This window comes from Protopterus annectens, chromosome 1.part1, assembly GCF_019279795.1.
Source record: "Protopterus annectens isolate FY-2018-M chromosome 1.part1, PAN1.0, whole genome shotgun sequence".
Taxonomy (NCBI): Eukaryota; Metazoa; Chordata; order Ceratodontiformes; family Protopteridae; genus Protopterus; species Protopterus annectens.
Window position 1 is genome coordinate 1,247,477,423 of NC_056726.1, and position 23,693 is coordinate 1,247,501,115.

The window sequence follows — 23,693 nt, forward strand, 5'->3', positions numbered from 1 at the left end:
GTGCCGCCATTACAGACTGTGTTTCTTGCACTGTAAAGAGTTATTTAGCAAAGTACAGCCATTTTGGGAAAGTTTCAATGTGCTGTGTACTGTTTACTTGCAAAGTGCATTCAGTTGGAAATGTTTCTTATTCTGAACTTCTTCTGCCCAGTTTATTCGCACAGTGCAGTTATTTTGAAATGTTTCTTACACTGATAAGAGGTGATTTCTTGCAGTACAGTAATTTCAAAAGTATTCTTGTGCCCGAGAGACTTATTTTGCAAAGTTCAGTTATTCAGAGGCTTGTTGTTCTATTGGGCATAGTTACAAATACTGGCATAAATTTCCGGCATACATATATGTGTGCGTGTGTTCATGCATACTTGCAAAAGCCTTCACTGGTATGTGTTAATAAGGCAGATGGATTTCAAAAGCCATCCCGGCTTGCATTTGATCAGAATATCGCAGAGAACTGGAGACTATTTGAGCAACAGTATGATATTTTTATGCAAGCAGCTTATTCTGACAAAGATGCATGCACCAGGGCATTCGTTTTGCTAAACTTAGCTGGGTTAGAGGCCATTGAAAGAGAGCATTTATTTGTATATGCACTAGCAGTATATGAGGGAAAAGGTGAAAACCGTCATATTGTTGTACTGGCTGAATCAAGGGAAGAACCCGAGCATTGGAAACACAAATTCAGGGAAATTTGCAACCCCCAGACAAATATGACATTACAGAGGCATTTGTTTTACACAAGAGATCAAAAACCAGGGGAAACATTTGCAGCTTATATTACTGACCTGAGAATCAAAGCTAAAATGTATAGGTTTGGTGACTTAAAAGATGAGTTAATAAAGGACAGGCTTGTGTGTGGTATTAATAGTGCTGCAGTGAAAAATAGTTTGCTTCATGACAGTGATTTAACATTGAGCAAAGCTATTCAGATTTGTCAAATCCATGAAGTTACAGAAAGGCACACAAGTATGCTTGCAAATGATAAGAGCATGGTTTCAGCAGGCTCCAGAGCAAATGTGACAGCATGCAACACATGGCTAGCAAAAGCAGGACTAAGTACATGGCACCTGCCACCCCTGCAGGCTCCCCACGTAAACTTGTAGTTTTACAGAAAGTTCTAAGAAAAGGACATGCTCAGTGCAGTACAAGGGTGAGTCAGCAAAACCCAAATCCAGATTTATTTATAACTGTCAATCATAAATCTAAAAGAGAGAAATGCTTAGCATTTGGTCAGCAATGCCACAAGTGTCAAAAATGGAACCATTTTCAAAAGTTTTGCAAATCAAGTAGACCTCACTTGGTTGTAAAGAGGGGTCACTCAGTAAAGCAAGTTGATCATATAGGGAGCTCCAATTCTACTTTCTATGTAGATGGTGTGTCAGTGATTGGTAAAAAGACTGATGCAGTAAATTTGTTGGCAAAAAAACAAAGTGTTTTGTACTGTCTAGATAAAAGGTAAATTCACCAAGCTCAAAGTGGACACTGGCTCAAAGTGTAATGTTATGTCAGCAGACACATTTGCTAAGGTGAGAACTGGTGAACAACTCAGTGTGTGTGGCTAGTAGTGCAAAACTTGTCACTTATGGAGGTGAAGAAATTCAAACCAAAGGCTCAGTAGTGCTTTCATGTTACTTGGCTAGGAACTGTTACAGCTTGTTATCCTATGTAGTCCGAAGACTTGTGCAGTCATTATTGGGTCTCAGAGACAGTTTGAGAATGCACAGCCGGCCTTATGCATAGGCCAACTAGGCGGCCGCTTTAGCAGGGGCACTTTTCCAGTATTTATTTGGTATCAGTAGACCAGGATGGGGCACCAGGTAGTGTGAGTGGGGCGTTGTGGAGCCCTTTTGCCTAGGGCACCAGTTGACCTAAGTCCGGTCCTGTGAGAATGAATCTGCTTTCCTTTACCAAAGAAGTTCATCATATAAGCACATCCTAGTTCCAATTTTACTGAAGCTATTTTCTTAGAGTATGCTGATGGTATTGGTTGGAACAGCACCTGAAGGCATTTGAAGACCTTAGGTAGAAAATTGCCACCGCACCTACATTAAGATATTATGATGTCAATAAACCAGTACCTCTTTCCTGTGATGCGTCAAAATTTGGTCTTGGCTCAGTTATTCTTCAAGAGGGCAGACCAGTAGCCTATGCATCAAGATCTCTTACCCAAACTGAAATGCAGTATGCTGACATTGAGAAAGAACTTTTGGCAATAGTATTTGCATATTCAAAGTTTCATGATTATATCTTTGGTCTAGCTATTGAGATTGAAACTGATCACCAGCCTCTAGTCGCTATTTTAAAGAACCTCCAAAGTGAACTGAATCCAAGGTATCAACAAGTACTTATAACAAAATTGAAAAAGTCACCCAGGAAAGGTGAAAAAACAGCAATCCATGGCTTCGATGCCAAAAGTTTAATATGAACCACACCAACACATAAATAGCGTCACAAATAACATTGCGTTTTTGTCCCTTGTATACAGACTTCATCAGATGCGGACAACCAAAATTAGCACAACTTTTATACCCCCCTCCCCATTACCCAATTAAAACAATAAAATGTTACTTTCTTAAAACCACTTGTGAAACACAGACTATCCACCAGGGAATACATTTTTAAAAGCATTTTCAAAAGTACATTCATGTCATGCATTAAAATTATCTACAAAAACAAATTTTTGGAAAGGCCACATTTTCTAATTCCTACCCACACTTTGACAGCGCACATCCCTTTCACTAAAAAAGGAATATTATAAAGGGGCAATACATGCACGCAATCAGAATGATCTCTGCTGATGAGGATTTTGAGGAAGAAAGTAATTTACTTGAGATGTTATTTAAAGAAAGGGGCTATCCGACAGAGATGATTCAACAGGTTAGAAATGAAGTCAATGAAGGTAGGAAGAAAAGATTTAAGCCTATTTTAGGTGAAGTATTAAAAAGCAATGTAGGACTGAGTGAAGGTCAAGATGAAGACTTTTGAAAGGCTGTAGTACTAGTTAAGAAAATTATGAAGACAGAGTGGGAAATGTTTGTAGGGTTCACTGATCTAGGGGATATCCTTAAGGATACATTAAAGATTGTATAGATAAATTCCCAAAATTTGAAATGCTTGTTAGAGGCTGAGCATAAATATGGTAATGTTGTTGTTCTGTCTTTCGGCTTTTCCCGGTTAGGGGTCACCACAGTGGAACTCCGGTCCGCTAATAATTGGCAGTAGATTTTTACGTGCCGAGTTGCCAGCTCTGATGCACAACCTTCAATGAAGGTACGCCCATTCACGCATGTCTCCACACAGAAGATGGTCTAGCTGAGAATCGAACATGACAGCGTCTTACTGTGAGGCGACAACGCTACCGCAGCACCACCACCGCAGTTCTGGTTAGAATAAATAAAGGGACCTAAAAGTGTGCATGCTGCTCATAATGTGGCTACATTATGAACAAGGAAAAAGTATTCTTAACTAGTAGGAACAGGTGGATAGCTGGAAATGAATATTCAAATTGTAATTCTGCTGGATTAGTTTATCTCGCAAGTTGTGAAGAATTTGAGTCCTTTTGTATAGGGAAAACAGAATGTCAATTGAGAAATAGGATTTACGAACACTATTATGACATACAAACCAAAAAAGAGACAAATGTTTTTTTTAAACATTTGAAGGAAGGAATGTAAGAAAGCACTCTACTCATTTTTTTGTTTTAGAAGAGGTGAATAAAGAAATAAGAAGGGGGCTATGGGAGGAAAAAAATTGAACATAGGAAGTTATGATGACAAATAACATTGCAGGCCACTGTTCCACCTGGTTTGAACAAGAATATTTCTATTGCACCAGTGTTAAAAATGAGAGCGGCCAAACTGTAATATAGAGAAAAACAAAAATAAAAACAAATATATTTCATACAAGCTAATTTTACTTATTCATTTATTGAAAGAAATAATAGTAAGAGGCATTTGGATAAATGAGAATTAGGTTAGGTGTCAGGTATTAAAGTGTTCCGAAAATCCTACTGCTATAGTTAGAAAATGGCTGTAATTTTAAATCAAGGCCAGAAGAGGAAGCCCTTGTATTTACTCATGACTTTATAATGTCCATTCATAAAACAATGCTAAATAATGTTTTTTAAAATATATTTTAGATACATTTGTTTTGCCCATTAATATTGTTTTAATTAGTTGAGTTTTGTTTTAATAGGAGAAATATTTATTATGTTTTGTAGATAATTTTAATGCACAGCATGGATGTACTTTTGAAAATGCTTTTAATGTATTTCCTAGTGGATAGTCTGTGTTTCACAAGAGGTTAAGAAAGTAACATTTTATTCTTTTAATTGTATAATGAGGGGGAATATAAAAATTGTGTTAATGTTGATTGTCCGCATCTGATGACATCTGTATACCAGTGATGAAAACACAGTGTTATTTGTGAAAGCATTTATGTGTTGGTGTGGTTCATATTAAACTTTTGGCATTGAAGCCATGGATTGCTGTGTTTTCACCTTTTCTGGGTACTTTTTTTGATTTTACTATTTCAAAGAAGCCTATGCATTCAGCTCCAGTGAAATTACAAAGAATGATGCTCAAATTGCAAAAGTACAACTTCCAAATGGTCTATACAAAAGCCAAACTTCTTTATCTGGCTGCTATATTATCCAGATCATCCAGAAATACAATGGAACAGCTTTATGCACAGAATTTTGACTTTGATGTCATGGAAGTGCATATTTTTTCTACCACAAGACTTGATGAGCTGAGAGATCATACAAAGGCTGATCCAGTTTTGTAAAAGCTCAACCATTACATTAATGTTGGATGACCGTCAAAGCAATCTAGTGTACCACCAGAAGTGCAAACTTATTTTCCTTACAGAGATGAGATGTTGATGGAAGATGCATTATTTTCAAAGGTCCTAAAATTGCTGTTCCGGCTTCCTTACCACATGAATAATCCAGATTTTGCATCCTGGTCACCCAGGTGCTGAATCTACCAAAAAAGGGTGAGGGGACTAGTATTTTGGCCTTCTCTAGTAAAAGACATTGATAAAGTACTTTTTTCTTGTTCACTATGCAATAGTACTAAATCACATTTACAAAAAGAACCACTTCAGCTAAGTCAAGTTCCTGAACTACCTTGGTCAACAGTAGCAACTGATATATTCGAGTAGAACAATCAACATTACTTAGTCTTCTTAGACTCTTATTCAATCTGGTTTGAGATTGATTTACTACTTAAACTAATGTAAACTGTTGTTACCACCAAGTTGAAACGTGATTTCTCTGTCCTTGGTAGTCCACACAAAGTTATTTCTGACAATGGTACCCAATTTACCAGTTAGTTCTTTCAGAAATTTGCAAAAGAATGGGACATTGTACATGTTACTAGTAGTCCAGAATATCCACACTAAAATAGACTAGCTGAACATGCAATACAGAGTGCAAAGCAATTACTGGAGAAGTCAAAGCATGATAATACTGATGTTTTTTTGAATTTACTCAATCTCAGAAACATACCTCGTGATGACATACTTGGCTCACCTGCTCAGAGACTTCTACCTAGCCAAACCAGAACAACATTGCCTATCAGCTCCAGTTTGTTGAGGCCTAAAGCTAAGAACAACAGGACAATTAGAGCCCAACTATTCAGAAAATGTTCTTTCCAGAAGTCCAGCTATGATAAATTGAGCAGATTTCTTCATCCATTGAAAGTAGGAGAGACATGAGGATACAAACTGTGAAAGCGTTTGACCAGATTGGTCAAGTAACAGGTATATGTGCACAGCCGAGATCCTACTTTGTGAAATCTGAGGGTGTGGAGTACAGGAGAACTCGCAGACATCTTCTTCCTGTATCAGACTTGATATTGCAGCATTGTTCCTGTGATACAGACTCTAGATCTCAGAGCAATCCAGTCCTGTTACAGAAGGTGTCTTAACTTCTACTTCTGTTCCTGACATAACTCTAAATTGTACAGATTTTCAAAGAATGTCCAGATTTTTGCCTCATATTTTTGGCCCATTTTTCATAAAATTGTGTTTTTCTGTCAAATTAGTGGCAAATCATTAAAGATTGAAGTTAGAAAATAATGACAGACATTTGAGTTTCAGACTTCATACCCTTCAGAACATTCTTGCTAATGCAAAACCTGTTATTCTATCAACTTTCTAAGTTTGTAAGAAAACATTTTAAAACTGTCCTTATTGTTGGGCCTATGTGCCACTTTTATTTATTGCTTTGTCCAGATTTTTTGTTTTAAGAGGTTGAGAGGTATGATTCCTGATGATGTTCCTGATGTCCCCAATGTTCAACATTCAGCAGAGACAGTCCCAGTTGCTAGAGCACATTCTATGTTACACAATTTTGTTGTATTTCCAGACCTAGTGTGAAATACACAGCAACCTGGACATAATTGTCTATATGTATTTTGTTTTGTATAATTGCATGACAAAGAATTATTTGTATCAATTGCACGTCAGTTAATGTTGTCAATATTGCATGACTCATTTCTCAAAGTGCGAGGATGTAGAATAGTGTGTGTGTGTGTGTGTGTGTGTGTGTGTGTGTGTGTGTGTGTGTGTGTGTGTGTGTGTGTGTGTGTGTGTGTGTGTGTGTGTGTGCGTGTGTGTGTTGCACCTTTAAGAATTGTTTCAAGGTCAGCACGTGCATATAAATAACAAGCAAGTACTAGCTTCAGTCCTATTTTGAGAGTGCAGCCAGAGAGTGAGCATGTATGAGTGTAATAGCTAGTTTGTTTATAAGTTTATCTAAGTTAAAGTTATTAAGCCTCAATCCTGATGTGTTTCTACATAATAAAGCTGCTTGAACAAAACCTACGAAGGCTCGTCTATTTTACTCTGACTGGAAAAGCAACAGATGGGAAGGGCCTGTGTGTCCCTACTGGTTAGTGTGTGCCCACCATAAAGTCCAGCAGTCCTTGGTCAATAACCTACTGGCCTGTTAGTGTCCAGTTGCCCAGCTTAGATTGGCTGCCATGTTGAGTGAAAGCTGACAGAAAACCAATTGACCTTCCAAACAAGAACTAAGAATTGTTACACTCAATATAGGTTCACTGACAGAATGGAGTTTGGAACCGGATGACATGATAGTAAGAAGGAGACCGGACATCCATTGTATCCTGGAGACAAGATGAAAAGGCAGTGCAGCAAAGCCACTTGGCTTGATGGTCAGATTCTACTTCTCATGGGAAGGATAGAGTAGAAATAGTATGGAAATCATGGTGAGGGAAAGGCTTCAGGTGACAGTGAGGTATGGTATCAGAATATGTGACAGACTCAGGGCAATCAGATTCCAGTGTAAGGATAGGACATTATTCATAATCTTAGAGTATACCTCAAAGCATGTTTGTGATATCCAGAAAAAGAGTGCATTTAGGTAGCAGGTTCAGGACAAACTAGATAAAGCAGGACAACATGAGCTGATGTTGATAATGGGGGACCTGAATGTACATATAGGGGTTAGACAGAACAGAATATGAGGACTGCCTGGGTTGACATGGGTGGAGCAATCGGAATAAAAAAGAAGAGGTCTTTCTAGACTTCTGTCTGGCAAATTGCATGATGGTGGCCAACAAATGGTTCAACAAGAGAGACAGTCACAAGATCAAATGTAAGAGTGACCCACATGCAATTCTGGTAGACTTCCTCCTGGTAAAGAAAGGGCATTAGGGGATAATCAGTGATTTCAAAGTCATCCCCAGTGAAACAGTCGGCTTAGAGCATGAACAACTGGTTGCCACAATCAGCTGCAAGCGGTGGTCAGAGAAGACTTTAAGGTCAACAGAGACTTGGCTGGAAACCTGGAAATTGACAAGAGAGAAGTATGTGTAAGGATTCTAGAACAGATATGTGGCTGAGCCAGTTATGGAAATAAGGTACATAAGGAAAGCTGGTGGTGGAATGCAGAAATCCGGGAAGTCATCAAAAGAAAGGAATGCAGGAAAACGTGGGGGAACGAAAAGATGGTCCAGACTAGGAAGGAAGATGGGTTGTCTAACAAACAGGCTAAGAGAGTAGTTGCAATATAAGAATAAGGCATCAGAGGCACCCTGCCAGCTTCCAGAAAGTGATTCAGCAGACGGCACAAAGAAACTCTATCTGGTTACAAGACAAATACAGAAAGATAAAGAAGATAAGTCATCAGATATCCATCATAAGGTATGCCAGTAGCAACCTGCTCACCAGTCCACAGGGCAACAAAGCCAGATGGAAGGAGTACTTCCAGCAGATACCTAATAAAAAAGAAAAACACAAAAGGTGTACTGCCGCAGACATAGCCTACAATGAAGGAAAAAAAGGAGTCCTCCCTCAAAGAAGTAAGAACAGCACTAAGGAAAATGAAGTCAGGGAAAGCAGCAGGCTCAGATGAGATGACTACAGATATGATCAAGATGTTGGGTGGGGGAAAATGGATCATGTGGGTATTCATAGTAGTATGGAGAGAAGGGCATATCAGAGATGATTAGAGAATAATTATACACGTGGCAGTATACAAGAGCATAAGAGACATTCACAACTGTGGGCAGTATACAAATATCAGTCCCCTGTAACCAAGCATGAAAATTCTGGGGGGGTGCTTGATAAATGAATATACATATTAGTAGAAAGTAAGATGAAGACAAGCAGTTCAGATTCAGATCAGATTCAGATCAGGATGCAGCACAACTGAACCAATGCTCGCAGTGAGGCACATAGCTGAGATGATGGATATGAGGAAACTGCCCAACTCTGTATTCCTAGACTTGGAGAAAGCATATGACAATGCCCCAGGAAAGCTGATTTGGGCAGTCCTGTGATGGTTTGAAGTCCAAGAAACATTGGTAGAATTAGTGCAGGCTATATACAAGGACCCAATGACTTAAGTATGAACAGTATTTTGACTTACAGAGGGATTCACAGTGAGCATGGGTGTGCATCAGAGTTCATCTGTGAGGCCACTGATGCTCATACTGGTGATGGACTACATTGTCAAACAGGTTGGAGGGGACAGATCAACAAAGTTGCTGTATGTAGATGATGTGGCATTGCAGGCAGACCCTGAACAAGAATTCAACAAATGATAGGGGAACAGAATTCATAACTAAAGGCACATAGAATGAAACTGAGTACTGAGTATGTTACCTGAGAGGGGTGGTTGAGGAGAAGGAAAGTCTGAATGAGGAGGTCAAAGATGGAATCAGAGGGGCCCTAGTTAAATGGCACAGAGTGTCAGGGGTAGTGCATGACAAAAGAATGCCAAAGAAGATGAAAAGTAAGGTAGTCAAAACAGTGGTGTGGCGGCAGCCAGTACTACTGTATGGTTCAGAAACCTGGGCAGTAAAGGCAGGGCAGTTGAAAAAGCCAAAGGTGATGGAGATGAAAATGAATGGTAGGATGTACACTGTGTGACAGATGAAGAAATGAGGACATCAGAACAGAAGCCCAATTAACTCCAATTGCAGAAAAGGTCAAAGAGAACAGATTATGGTGGTTCCATCTCATGTGCAGGAAAACAGAAAACAATCTGGCGAAGAAGATTTGGGACAGACAGGGAGAAAGCAGGGGGAAACAAGGGCACCCAGCAAAGAGATGGGTGAATTGTGTGAAAGAAGTCCTGTGACAATCAGGCATGACTGTAGAAAAAGACAGAACACCTAAGTGTCATGTTTAATCATAACCTCACCTCAGGCTTCGTGCCCACTAAGAGGCGCACAGCTACAGTTATCCCATTCCACAATGGGGATCCACCTTGGATCCTGGGAACTACCACCCCGTCAGTCTGACGAGCCTGATCTGCAAGGCCATGGAACGTATTATCATGGAACTTATAAACAAAGACACTGGCAACCTTCAAACACTGGACCCCACGCAGTTTGGGTTCATGAAGGACCGATCTTGTCTCCTGAACCTGATTGACTTCTTCATATCAGTCTCCAGAGCCGTGGACAAGGGTAAGGTGGTCCACACAGCCTGTCTGGACCTTGCCAAGGCCTTCAATACCATCCATCCCTCTGGAGTTATAGATAAACTTACTAAACTGGGCATTAATCCCTACATCACTCAATAGGTTGCCAACTGGCTTACTGAAAGAACCCACACTGTAAAAGTATCCAACTCCAAATCCAGCTCTAGATAAGTGACAAGTGGACTACCTCAGAGTTCAGTCCTGGGACCGCTCTTGTTTGGCATCTACTTCTCTGAAGTACAGGCCAACACTAATGGACTCTGGCTAACAATGTTCGCAGATGACTGCAAACTGGGAGCCATTATTGAATATCCAAATGATGTGGATATTCTACAAAAGGGCCTTACGAAAACAGATGCTTGGTGCCAGAGCCGTGGGCTCAAGCTCAATGCCAAGAAATGTATAGTTATCCCCTTTGGGAAAAAAACATGTACCTGTGAATTACCACATAGGTGGCAGTACACTAAACACCGAAAGTGTGATAAGAGACTTAGGGACACAGGTGGACAGTGGTCTCACCTTTAATAACCACATCGCTACAACAGTCAGGAAATCCTTCTATGTGGCATACCTCATCACTAAGGGCTTTTCATCCAGAAAAAAGGAGGTCATTGCCCCACTGAACTCATCCCTCATTAGACCCATTATAGAATACAATGCCCCATTTGGTATGGACCTCTCAAGACATCTGCAGCAACTGAAAAGGCCACAGAAATACCTCACTAAAAGAATCACAGGCCAAAAGCAGATGCCGTGTGCTGACCGTCTAAAAAAAACTCCACCTATACTTTGTCGCATATCATCTACTCAGGGGCAATCTCTGCTTAACATACAAGGCCATGTCAAACTCAGAGGTGTTGGACATGCTACACTTAAAGAAATCCCAATCCCTCAGAGCCACACGCTCCAAGGATCTAAACCTTGTCATCACAATCAACAAAACATGCGGGAGGGATAGGTTCCTGACCCAGAGACTCCCCAGACTCTGGAATAGACTGCCCATACATGTCAAACAGAGTGCCTCTTTGGCCCTTTTCAGAAGGAACCTTGATGATTGGATGGGAGATAGGAAATTCACCCCGGGGATCACGTCAATTGCCCTGCTAGACAGGGGTCCAGAGAAGTAAATACTGTAGGAAGAAATATCCAGGGAATTGTTATGGCTAGGCTTGTATAGACCCTAGGGCTGATAGCCTAGTACCAACCTATGAACCTATGAAGAAGAGTACCACTGAATCGAGAGAGATGGAAATAGTTGATGCGACTCCCTAACCCCAAGTAGAAAATGTGAAAAAGACATTGATGATGATGATTAATTTATTTTTTAAAATCTAATTACACAGGTTAGAGAAACTGCCCTGTAGGTTGGATTCAAGGCAACTAAGAGATTCATGTGAGTCCAGTAGGATGATCTCATCTGCATACATTATAAGACTGATATGGGGGGGGGGCAAAAGTGAGATCATTAATAAAGCAGGAGAATAGAAGGAGGCCTACAAATGAACCTTCTGAAGCTCCAGTATTGAGAGTAACTTCACTGGAAAATGTGTCATTAGCATTTCTTTGAAAGGTCCAATCCTTCAGTTAGTTGAGGAATAATTTGATTGTGTTGTTACCTAAGTGGAGTTTTCTGAGTTAATTAGAAAGAAACTATCTACTGTCTCTAATGCCCTAGTCATACTGATGAAGACAATTGCTGATATATAAGCTTCATTTAAGTTGCTGTCTATGTAGTCAGTAGGTGAGTAACAGAAGTTGTAGTGCTGAATGTATTACTTTAGGTGTGATGTTTGTCACACAAGACCATGTTTGAATGCATGTGTGTGTGTGTGTGTGTGTGTGTGTGTGTGTGTGTGTGTCTGTGTGTGTGTGTGTGTGTGTGTGTGTGTGTGTGTGTGTGTGTGTGTGTGTGTGTCTGTGCATGCATGCCTGTGTGTGTTTTTTGTGTGTGTGTGTGTGTGTGTGTGTGTGTGTGTGTGTGTGTGTATGTATGTGTACATGCGTGTGTGTGCATGTGTGTGTGTGTGTGTGTGTGTGTGTGTGTGTGTGTGTGTGTGTGTCTGTGCATGCATGCCTGTGTGTGTTTTGTGTGTGTGTGTGTGTGTGTGTGTGTGTGTGTGTGTGTGTGTGTGTATGTATGTGTACATGCGTGTGTGTGCATGTGTGTGTGTGTGTGTGTGTGTGTGTGTCTGTGCATGCATGCCTGTGTGTGTGTGTGTGTGTGTGTGTGTGTGTGTGTGTGTGTGTGTGTGTGTGTGCACTTGCAGCAATTCAACATAGCCAGATGCTGCAGTACATTTACAAGGTGCAAAAGGTTGTAGACTTGCTAGAAGTGTCAGAAATATCCTAACCTCCTAAGCCATTGAAATTGCTACCCCCAGTGATTACAGTGTCTTATGTACAAACGGACACAAAATACCAGAATTTGCAGGCAGAAACGAGGTATGTGGAAGAAAGATACCCAGGCAGTTCCAGTAGTAGTAGGATTAACAGGTCTAATACAAAATAATTTACATTTGCACTTTGATATGCTACCAGTACAGGTAACTCCATACAAATTACAGGAGGAGTCATTTTTGGACATTGTAAATGCTGTGATGATCACTTTTGGCTAACTTCAAAGACTGAAACACTACTAATTTCATGAACTTTAATCATACCATGACTTAGAAGTGGGGTCCATTCCTGTCATGGTATTAGAAACCCAAAAGACTTGTAGAAATTAAACAGGGAAAGACCATTGTTATTCACTTGTCTAAGTAACTGCTTCTATAGTAGACTTTCAAATGTTTCAGTGACGGGACCTTAGTTTGAGATTGGTCTTTAATCCTTGAGCTCAATAGGGGAGCCGCATTTTGGAAGAGGCAAGATAATGCAGTGCTTCAGTGTAGCTGGGAATAATAAGATGTTAGGCAAACATTAAATATATGTGTGAACAGGCTGAAATAATACCTCAACATTAACAAGCCATCTCTAAATCTTAAATGTCTTATGACATACTTGCCTCAAAGGTACTTAATTAACAGAAGTTTTCAGATTGCAGTGATGAAAGAAGTTTTCTCCATATAAAGCTGTTTGGATAAGTCTTATTGTGTTGGAACACTCCAATATCTGGATTTTAAAACATTGTAGCTATGAATAAAGTAAATTTTAAGGATGTTGGGTCTCACAGACTTTCAATCTGAACTTTTTTCTCTCCTTTATGTGATGATTTTTTTTGTGGACGGACAAGGACTGAGACTGGGATGTATCTCTTGAATGACACAGTCTTTCCACCAAGGTGTCACTTTACTAAAAGTATAGTGAAATCCCTGAAAAGATTCGCTAGAATTTCAGAATATGTGGAAGGTATAGGTCCTGCAGACAGAAGTTCTGATGGATTGTCTGGTTTAAGAGAAATGTTTTTGGATGTGGAGGATGACTGAAGGTTATTCTTCTCATATATCACTTTGTAAACATTACTGCGCTAAACAAGTGCAGAAGAAGAGCAAATATACAGTAAATGCAGAGAACACTGTATAAAGAAATAAATCCCAGCTCTGTGAGACAGAGTGATACATCTCTGTCTACATATTAACTGACCTAGGTTTGATTAATGCTGTAAGCAGTGGAGAAGCCCTCCATGGATGGTGGAAGTGAGAGGCCAAGGGTGGGCCATCTGTCCTAAGAAAAGGTTAGTTTAAGCCCTTCTTTGGAATTAGTAGCTGGTAGTCTATTTCCTTGTACAGCTGTTTTAGTGATCCTAAGACCACGTGGTATGACTTGATATTTTAAACACACTTCTAAGTGGAATCTTTCAGCTTGCAGTCTTTTATTTTTATATAGTTCATCTTCTAGCCTATGTATTTCTCTCATTAATATGAGAAAATCTATATCTTTATATTTATTCTGGTGCTCATCTGTTAGACGTTCAGTGGCTAATAAAGGGTTGTTTGTACTGTTCATACAGCTTATTACATTTTTTCTAATGATGCTTTGTTGCTCACCTCGATTGCTCGGAAGATATTCCAGTTTAATGACACTAGATAAAAATTCATATACAAAAATAATTCTAAAATAACTTATTATACTATTTGGCCAAAGAACGTTAAGAACACAGAGCCAGGACATGCATTTAGGTTTCAAGCAATAGAAAAGATAGAGGAAAATGAGAGAGGGGGAAACATCAGAGACACGCTGGGTTATCAGGCTAAGGGCTGATAGAGGCTCAGGCCTTAATGAGAGAATTCCTTTAAAACCAATACTTAGAAACAGACCTTTGGCCAAATAGTAAATAAGTTATTTTAGAGTTATTTTTGTATATGAATTTTAATGATTATTCAAGGTTTTTGGGCTAGTATTTATATGTACACAGTTTAATATATATTATGTATTTTTATGAATTAATTAATTAGTTAAGCATAAACTAACAGCTAATATATATGTAAGAAGTATTAGATTTAGTAAGCAGTGGATGTTTTAGATATAACGAGTATAATTAGATAGCATTGTAAGATGCCAATTAAAGTTTGATTGAGTCACCTATATAAGAAGGGCTTGTTAGTTCATATTTTATGTCAAGGTCTGAGGAAGTGGTATGTGAAGCACTACGAAAGCCTTTACCGACAATAAAAGCTTGTTTTTATCATATATTGCATTTCTTCAGCCACAGGTTTGGATTGTTGATATACTTTGTGACAATACTTTTTATTTTTGGAATATCTTACAACTCATTAATACGGCTCCCTTCACTCGGGAATAAAATCCCAGTCCAGGTTAGGCAGATTCCCTCATTGACTCTCTTCAAGAGGAATCTTGATGAGTGGATGGGGGATCGTAGGTTTACCCCAGGTATCACTTCTGTGTCACTGTTAGACAGAGGCACAGTATACTAACCTCGAAAAAGGGCATAGCAAAATTCATTTAAAATGGGTGGTGAAAGCCAAACACATTCTGGCTAGGCTTATAAATGCCCTAGGGCAGATAGCCTAGTATGAACCTATGAACCTATGAACCTATAATACCAACCTTAACCTTAAAGAACTTTGCCTATATTCCAAGGCCCTTGTATCCTCTGACACCAGGACACAGAAGTACGAAATGAGCCAACAGGGGTTATTTAACTGCTGGAGGTCAAAATGATATTACAGAAATAATGAACTTAAAGAGTAATGAGCACAGTAAGTGGGAACATGAGAGTGCTACATTACAAGGCAAAATGTGGCACCTCACTAAAATGTTGTTCACAACTTTTTTTTTCACAATTCTGATGAAAAGATTAAGAAGCCTGTTTGCAGTGAAATTGTATAATAGCTTGCAGGAGTATGGTTATCATGATGTTAGAGTATTCAAACAAGTACTAAAAATATAATGAATTTGAAAAGAAAAATACTGAATGTTTGAGATGGCTCATAAGACTCTTCTCCCACTCACAACTGGAAAACTAACATACCGTAAAAATTATATTTGTTTGATAAAACCTTTGCTGGATTCTAAACTATTGACTTGGTAAATCAGTGTTGTTTAAGTAGATGAAAAAAAGCATAAGCCCCTGTTTCACTGAATACGCTGCAAAGGCAGTTTTCCAGTAGAGCTCAGAGAATGGAATTACTGTATGTTTATTAGAAATAAATTACATTCAGAAAACACTGTTTAGTTTTGATGTAATTTTGACGGAAACTACCGTCCCATCAGTCTGACAAGCCTTATCTGCAAGGCCATGGAGCGTATTATCATGGAACTTATAAACAAAGACATTGGCAACCTTCAAACACTGGACCCCACCCAGTTTGGGTTTGTGAAGGGCCGATCTTGTCTCCTGAACCTGACTGACTTCTTTGAATCAGTCTCCAGAGCCATGGACAAGGGTAAGGTGATCCACACAGCCTATCTAGACCTTGCCAAGGCCTTTGATACCATCCCCCACTCTGGAATCATAGATAAACTTACTATGTTGGGCATTAATCCCTATGTCACCCAATGGGTTGCTAAATGGCTTACTGATAGAACCCACACTATAAAAGTAGCCAACTCCAAATCCATTTCCAGACAAGTGACAAGTGGAGTACCTCAGGGTTCAGTCCTGGGGCCGCTCTTGTTTGGCATCTACTTCTCTGAAGTACAGGTCAACACTAAGGGACTCTGGCTAACAAAGTTTGCAGATGACTGCAAACTGGGAGCCATTATTGAATCCCCAAATGATGCGGATACTCTACAAAAGGGCCTTACAGAAACAGATGCTTGGTGCCAGAGCCATGGGCTCAAGCTCAATGCCAAGAAATGTATTGTTATCCCCTTTGGGAAAAAACATGTATCCATGAATTACCATATAGGTGGCAGTACACTAAACACAGAAAGTGTGATAAGAGACTTAGGGACACAGGTGGACAGTGGTCTCACCTTCGATAACCACATCGCCACAACAGTCAGGAAATCCTTCTATGTGGCACACCTCATCACGAAGGGCTTTTCATCCAGAAAAAAGGAGGTCATTGTCCCACTGTACTCATCCCTCATTAGACCCATTATAGAATACAACGCCCATTTGGTATGTACCTCTCAAGACATCTGCAACAACTGGAAAGGCCTCAGAAATACCTCACTAAAAGAATCACAGGCCTAAAGCAGATGCCCTATGCTGACCGCCTTAAAAAACTCCAGCTATACTCTGTCGCATATCGTCTACTCAGAGGCGATCTCTGCTTAACATACAAGGCCATGTCAAACCCAGAGCTGTTGGACATGCTACACTTAAAGAAATCCCAATCCCTTAGAGCTACACGCTGTAGGGATCTAAACCTTGTCATCACAATAAACAAAACATGCTGGAGGGATAGGTTCCTGACCCAGAGACTCCCCAGACTCTGGAATAGATTGCCCATACATGTCAAGCAGAGTGCCTCTTTGGACAACTTCAAGAGGAACCTTGACGATTGGATGGGAGAAAGGAAATTCACCCTAGGGATCACGTCAGTCGCCCTGCTAGACAGGGGTCCAGGAAAGTAAATAATGTGGGAAGAAATAGCCAGGGAATTGTTATGGCTAGGCTTGTATAGGCCCTAGGGCTGATAGCCTAGTACCAACCTATGAACCTATGTTTAAATTAGAACATACATCAGACTTCAGTGTGAAATGAAAGTTACCTACTCACTGTGACATTACTTCTGCAAGAAGTAGGTCCATTTCTTGTAATTATCAAAATTCTATACTGCTCACCAGATAAAACTTTCTCAGACTGCTTTGTTTCCTCCCCAGTTTGCTTGCATCATGAATTTCCCTAACTCGCTCTGTAGATGTTTAGGAGAAGCACAAACACAGGTATTCATAGTACATGCTCAGAGAAGGAAAGAAAGAAACAGGAAAACAAAACGAAAAACAAAAAGAACCTACTGACTCCATGGAAAAGGAAAGACAGAGTCTTTGAAGACTGCCCATCTGGTTATTTATTTGTATTTATTAGATGGGGCAGAGTCTGATTCACACAGTGAATGCCAAAACTTTACTTTAGCTCAGTAACATTGTACCATGATGGCTAATTCAATGTGTGGATTTAGTCACAACTGGACTCTATAAATCACAGGAAACTATGCGCAAGAAGAGTACCTCTAATTTCCATCCAATACTAATATTGCTTGGAACTAGTTAAGAGACAGAATATACATGGGAGGGCAAACACCAGGCAATATATGAATGTAGGCATTCTGTTTGTTATGGATGCATAATAGGTCAGTACTTTCATTTCCTTAATGCCTGTGTCTAAAGTCGTAGTAGCAGGTCAGAAATGGCCAACTAGTGATTGTTTCTTTGCACAAACTGACTGTGTCCAGGCTTGGCAAATGATAGAGACATTAATAGCCTAAAGAGTGGTCTGGCAGCTCACCTGGTTGTCAGTAGTAAGATATGAGCAACTTACCTACAAATCAAATGCTGGAATGCAGTGGTGGAACCTTGATGGCTTTTTGCCACATGCCTCTGTGTTAGTGGCTATGTGTTTTTTAGCAGCTGTATGTCACAGTCATGTAAGCTGAAAATCAAATACAACAAACATTGCCAACGGGTACTAATAAAATGTCCTGTGATGACCAGATTAAATCACATACATTCTTAAAATGTATTTATTTATTTAGTTATTTTTGGATTTATATTTGTTAACCAGGGTAGAGCGCTGATCTCCATGGACATTTTTTCATCCTGACATCAAACATTATCATTTGTGTTTAAGAAAGCATTCAGAGCTTATCTGACCCATTACTCATCTGGGTGAACATGCATACATTACACAGATCTACAGTATATAGGTTCATAGGTTCATAGGTAGGTACTAGGCTATCGGCCCAAGGGCCTACGTAAGCCTAGCCAGCAAGGTACCATAGCTTACGCCACCCAAGAAAGTTATTTTCCTGTGCCACTGTCCAGCAGAGACACAGAAGTGATCCCCGGGGTGTATTTCCTATTTCCCATCCACTCATCAAGACTTTTCTTGAAAAGTGCTAATGAGGAACTTTGCTTGACACAGATGGGTAGCTTGTTCCAGATTATAGGAAGTCTCTGGGACAGGAATCTATCCCTCCAGTGTGTCCTATTTATTGTGGTGAGAAGGTTTAGGTCCCTAGCGTGTGTAGGTTGGAGGTACTGGGATTTATTTAGGTGTAGCATGTCCAACAGCTCTGGGTTTGACATAGCTTTATATGTTAGGCAGAGATCACCTCGGGGTAGGCAATATGCTATGGAGTAAAGCTGGAGTTTTTATAAAGCTATACCTGATAAAAATGATTTTTCTCTCACTGTGGATGTATATTTAATTATTCATCGCAATTTGAAATCATGCTTATATTACAATTTGATAGACAATGGTGAACTTTAACAAGACATGAACAAGTCAGCCTGAACATTCTGTAAACCAAATCAAAACTGAAAAAATTCACACATGAAATGAACTACCATTTCTTTACCTTGGCTTTGGACTGAAAATAAGACTTTGGGAAAAGATCTATTGGAAGGTGTGAGGTAATAAGTCTCTGTGAAGAGGATTCTTCCAACTTCTTTTGACAGTCATGGAACTCAACCCATGGAGCTCTATCAAAGTTGGGTACTGTCCTGCACCAGGCTGGGTCACCATTCTTTTGAATAAGGCTTAGAATTTCTAGCATCCATGTAGTTCCTGTGAAAAAAAAATACACAAGATATAGTATAATAAATTGTACAAATCCTCTAACCTGTAACAGAGCTAAGCATTGCTGTACCATGAAGCATTAATTCAAACAAATACTGCAGTACAGCTGTGTTACTAGTCAATGCCTACACACCACAACACTTACAGCTAAGTATTGCTGCACCACAAACCATTAATTCAAACAATTACTGCAATGCAGCACAGTTCCTATACAATGCCTGCACACCACAACACTTACAGCTAAGTATTGCTATACCACGAACCATTAATTCAAACAATTACTGCAGTGCAGCAGTGTTCTTAGTCAATGCGTACACACCACAACACTTAGAGCTAAGCAATGTTGTAACATGAACCATTAATTCAAACAATTACTGCAGTGCAACACAGTTCCTAGTCAATGCCTGCACACCACAACAATTAGTTAAGTATTGCTATACCACGACCCATTAATTCAAACAATTACTGCAGTGCAGCTGTGTTCCTAGTCAATGCCTCCACACCACAACACTTAGAGCTAAGCAATGTTGTAATATGAACCATTAATTCAAACAATTACTGCAGTGCAGCACAGTTCCTAGTCAATGCCTGCACACCACAACATTTACAGCTAAGTATTGCTATAATGCGAACCATTAATTCAAACAATTACTGCAGTACAGCTGTGTTCCTAGTCAATGCCTACACACCACAGCACTTATTATTTGCATTGACAGCAGTTTTCCCTCATTTAATTTCTCCAAGTGTTTTGGATTTCTGTTTCCATGATACAAGAAATAATAGGTGTTCAGGGAGCTAGTGGTTTCTATATAATGCGCTCCATGGTTTGCTGATGCTATGGAAAAATATAATTGTTAGATTTTATTAATATTAGTCTGAAATTAATTATGTTGTAAATATGCTGAAAGAAAAGGCTTGCTTAAATGCAGAAACAGAGTTTAGTAATATGTGATCAGCAGTCATACTAAATGACCATGGTTTGGAAAAGGAATCTGCTGAATGGACATTTTTCCCTTACAGACTTAAAAACAGGATGTATGCAAGAGCAAAAATGCAAAATCTGCTTTTAAAGAACACTGACATGTTTTTCTGCATATAAAAATGGACACAATATGTTTCCTAAAATAACAGGATGGACACAATATGTTTCCTAAAACAACAGGATATGTTTATGACACTGTGACAATGTGTTTTCTCAAAAATATGTTTTTCTGCATGGAAAACAGGATATGGCACAAGAACAGATGTTTTTATACACAGATCCAAATAGAATACAGAACAATGTGTTTCCTCAAAAATATGTTTTTCTACATGGACATCAGGACACTGTTACAGGATATTCACACTGTCAGAAAAGCTGGTCTCTTACAAGACATTGTTAAACAAGGAAGCTTAGTATTGTTTCTACAGGATAAGCAATTCTCCAAAATAGAATACCAAGGACTAAAACTGTATATAAAGAGCTGTATAAATCCAGTTATGTTAGAGGTATGGTAGGGACTCATTTGTCCTAAGGTAAATGTTATATCTCTCACATCATCTGTATTATATGAGAAGTAAAGTTGGAACAGTACTTTTAAGCTGCAACGTTTGTCCAGTTTGATTTATTATAAAAGTTATTGGTTACTGCTCTTAAAGACAAGTGCTGCAAAGTATATTCTCTCATCAGTGTATATTCTGCAAGTTTCTGTATGCAACAAACTGTGAATGCAAATATAACCAGACTTTGAATTTTAGCAGAATCCAGCCAGCAAGACTGAGTGTCTTAAGAACACTTCAAATCCATCACACCAAGCAGTAAGCAGCTCCATGTAATTTTTTCAATAATTATGAAACTTCAGCTACAATATATATATATATATATATATATATATATATATATATATATATATATATATATATATACTATGAAATAATTACTCCCTAATAGATAAAATTGTGCCCTCTGTTTATGGTAAAAACCTAACAGAATGTGTATTAGTGAAATATTACGGGAAAAGTAATTATCGTTCCTTTAAATGTAAGAAACATTGTTAAGCTTTCATTTATTACTAATAACAGCTATGCTGCAGTGGTGGTGCTGCGGTAGCGTTGTTGCCTCACAATAAGACGTTGTCCTGTTTGATTCTCAGCTAAAGCGTCTTCTGTGTGGAGACATGCATGAATGGGCATACCTTTGTTGAAGGTTGTGCGTCAGGGCTGGCAACTCAGTACATAAAAATCTACTGCCAATCATTAGCAGGCCGGAGTTCCGCTGTGGTGACCCCTAACCGGGAAAAGCCGAAAGATACAACAACAACAACAACAACATACACAATATTAGATAATGTGCAATTGCTGGTCCAGAATATCATGTGATGTTACATGAGATCTAGTGCTTTCTGTACTAGCTGAGAATAAAGTAGTTTAGAGCTATTATATTTTTTAGGTAGTTTCATTACATCCAGTTTTGGTTGATGTCCCCCTTAACCCACGCCAACTACACTTTTTAATCAAATAAGGACAGTAGGGGTTAATACATCTCCCTTACAAATGGAATTAATCAAAAAAAAAAAAAAAAGAACCTGACAGAATCTGTCAAATTGTTAACAGTGGCAGTGATCGTTACAGTTCGTCCGCACAGTAACATTCTGAGCACATCGTTGAGGTCCCAGGATTCCACATTAACACCCTAATGATGCATCCAGATAAAGTAATTTCATGATTTTACCAGCCCATGGTACTTCTGATCATTTCTTCAGTGTTACTTATGTTACAATAAAGTATGTGAATACAGTTAAAACACAAATCAACATATTAAACAACTATGATATGAAATATAACTTCAGAATGCCAGGACATCTATATAGCGTATGTGTAAGCTAAGTCAACTGAATGAAAACTATTGTCCATATAAACAATAAGGCTGTGAAGCCAAAAGAGTCCATCACTTAACTACCACTCATAGCTGCCCCCCTCTTTTCATTTCTATACTTAAAGCCACCATGTTCACATCAACCTTCTTGGTGATTCTACACTCAAGCGCAATTGTTTTTATTTATGACCATTTATTTATATTATTTTGTATCTACCTCAAATGCAAGCTTAATGTCTACTACCCATTGTCTTTATCCTTTCATTTTGTTAATGTGCTTCACCAAAACTGTGCCTGCCAATGGTCACATTTGATCAGTGCACTACCTCATTGAACATACAAAAATAAATACATAAAACATCTAGTTCAAAAGGCCATATCACCTTGTTAGATTTGAAAAAAAATAACACAACTTACATAAACAAGAATAATGCCACTGAATTTGCAAATATTATTCAGTTTCATTAAATTATTTCAAATACCTAAATACCTAAAGTCTCTAAACAATTTTGTTATTAATCAAACATTCTAAATCTTCAATTCACAATAATTTGCCATTAAAATATAGGGCAATGGGAAGTAATGTAATAACTATCTGTATCTTCCTGTGCTGGCAGCAATGCAACTGAACAATTTATTTTTAATGGTATCTTGCATTAACTGAAAAGTAAAATGAATACAGGTTGGGACTCCAAGAGATTGAGTGATTTGTGCCATGAGATGATGTTCTAATTATATAGACATTCATGGAAAAGTGGTCCATAAGACCCAAGCACATGGTAGAAGTGTAAAGTATCAGAATTTTAATGTTTGGTATGTTGAGCATTGGTGGTATAGTTGTGTGTTTGGCTGTGTGAGGCTTCTACCTTTAGACACTTATCCCGATCATGCACTTCACCAATGATATGTGGATAACGTCTACTTACTGGTGTATATTATTAGTCTCCTACCAGTACTAGGTAATGTGATTGAGCTTCTCTATTGTCTTCCTTATCAGTACGCTTTGTAGGAACATATATACCCATAAAGTATCCGAGTACATCTGAACTTGAGCAACATAGAACACATTTGAAATTAATTACAAGTTTAAGGGAATACAGTGTTGAAGGAATATGCAGGCTCATGGTATGTCATGAAATGTGACAATACCAAATAAAAAGAAATCAAATTTAAGTGTTTAAAAAGTACTGTGATGAAAACTGTCTGTGTTAGACAATACTGAATTTCATATTCAAATTGCTGAGTTTATCATGCAATTTGAATATGATGGAGTCATAACATCAATAGGTTGTATAACAGAAAGATGAAAATCATGGCAAAATTTAGAAGGTGTAGCACCCAACAGGATAAAAGCACTCTCATCAAACGAAACAACTCTGAGGACAAATAAAGTCTACCAAAGACACATTTGAAGTAAATTTGGCATCCCAGGCCATGGACAACCACAATGCATTCTTTAGCTATGTCTGTAACCTCAAAGACAATACAGAATTGTGTGGGAAGCTCATTGTTAATGGAGCCACCAGGATGCAGCCAGAAGATATGCAAACCTAATGACTGACAAATGCAGGTCTAACTTTATCCCTCTCTTCCCCTCAATCTCCCCTCAAGAAATACCATCAAATATAACCCCTCCTACTATCACTAGGCTGCAGGTCCTCAATGCTCTCTCTAAGGCCAAGAACACTACATCAATGGGTCCAGACAACATCCCAGAATGCCTTCTAAATGGGTCC

At 38.9% G+C, this 23,693-nt stretch overlaps 1 protein-coding gene across 1 annotated transcript in view; it reads right to left on the reverse strand.

The window, feature by feature from the left end:
• The window catches only part of LOC122815999 (sulfotransferase 2A1-like), a 108,586-nt gene extending 89,466 nt beyond the window's left edge, over positions 1–19,120 (reverse strand). The window contains exon 1 of the mRNA XM_044088873.1: positions 18,883–19,120. Within this exon, the coding sequence (XP_043944808.1) occupies positions 18,883–19,080 (198 nt within the window). The 5' untranslated portion in view covers positions 19,081–19,120. The remainder of the gene's footprint in view (positions 1–18,882) is intronic.
• Between the last annotated feature and the right edge of the window lie 4,573 nt (positions 19,121–23,693).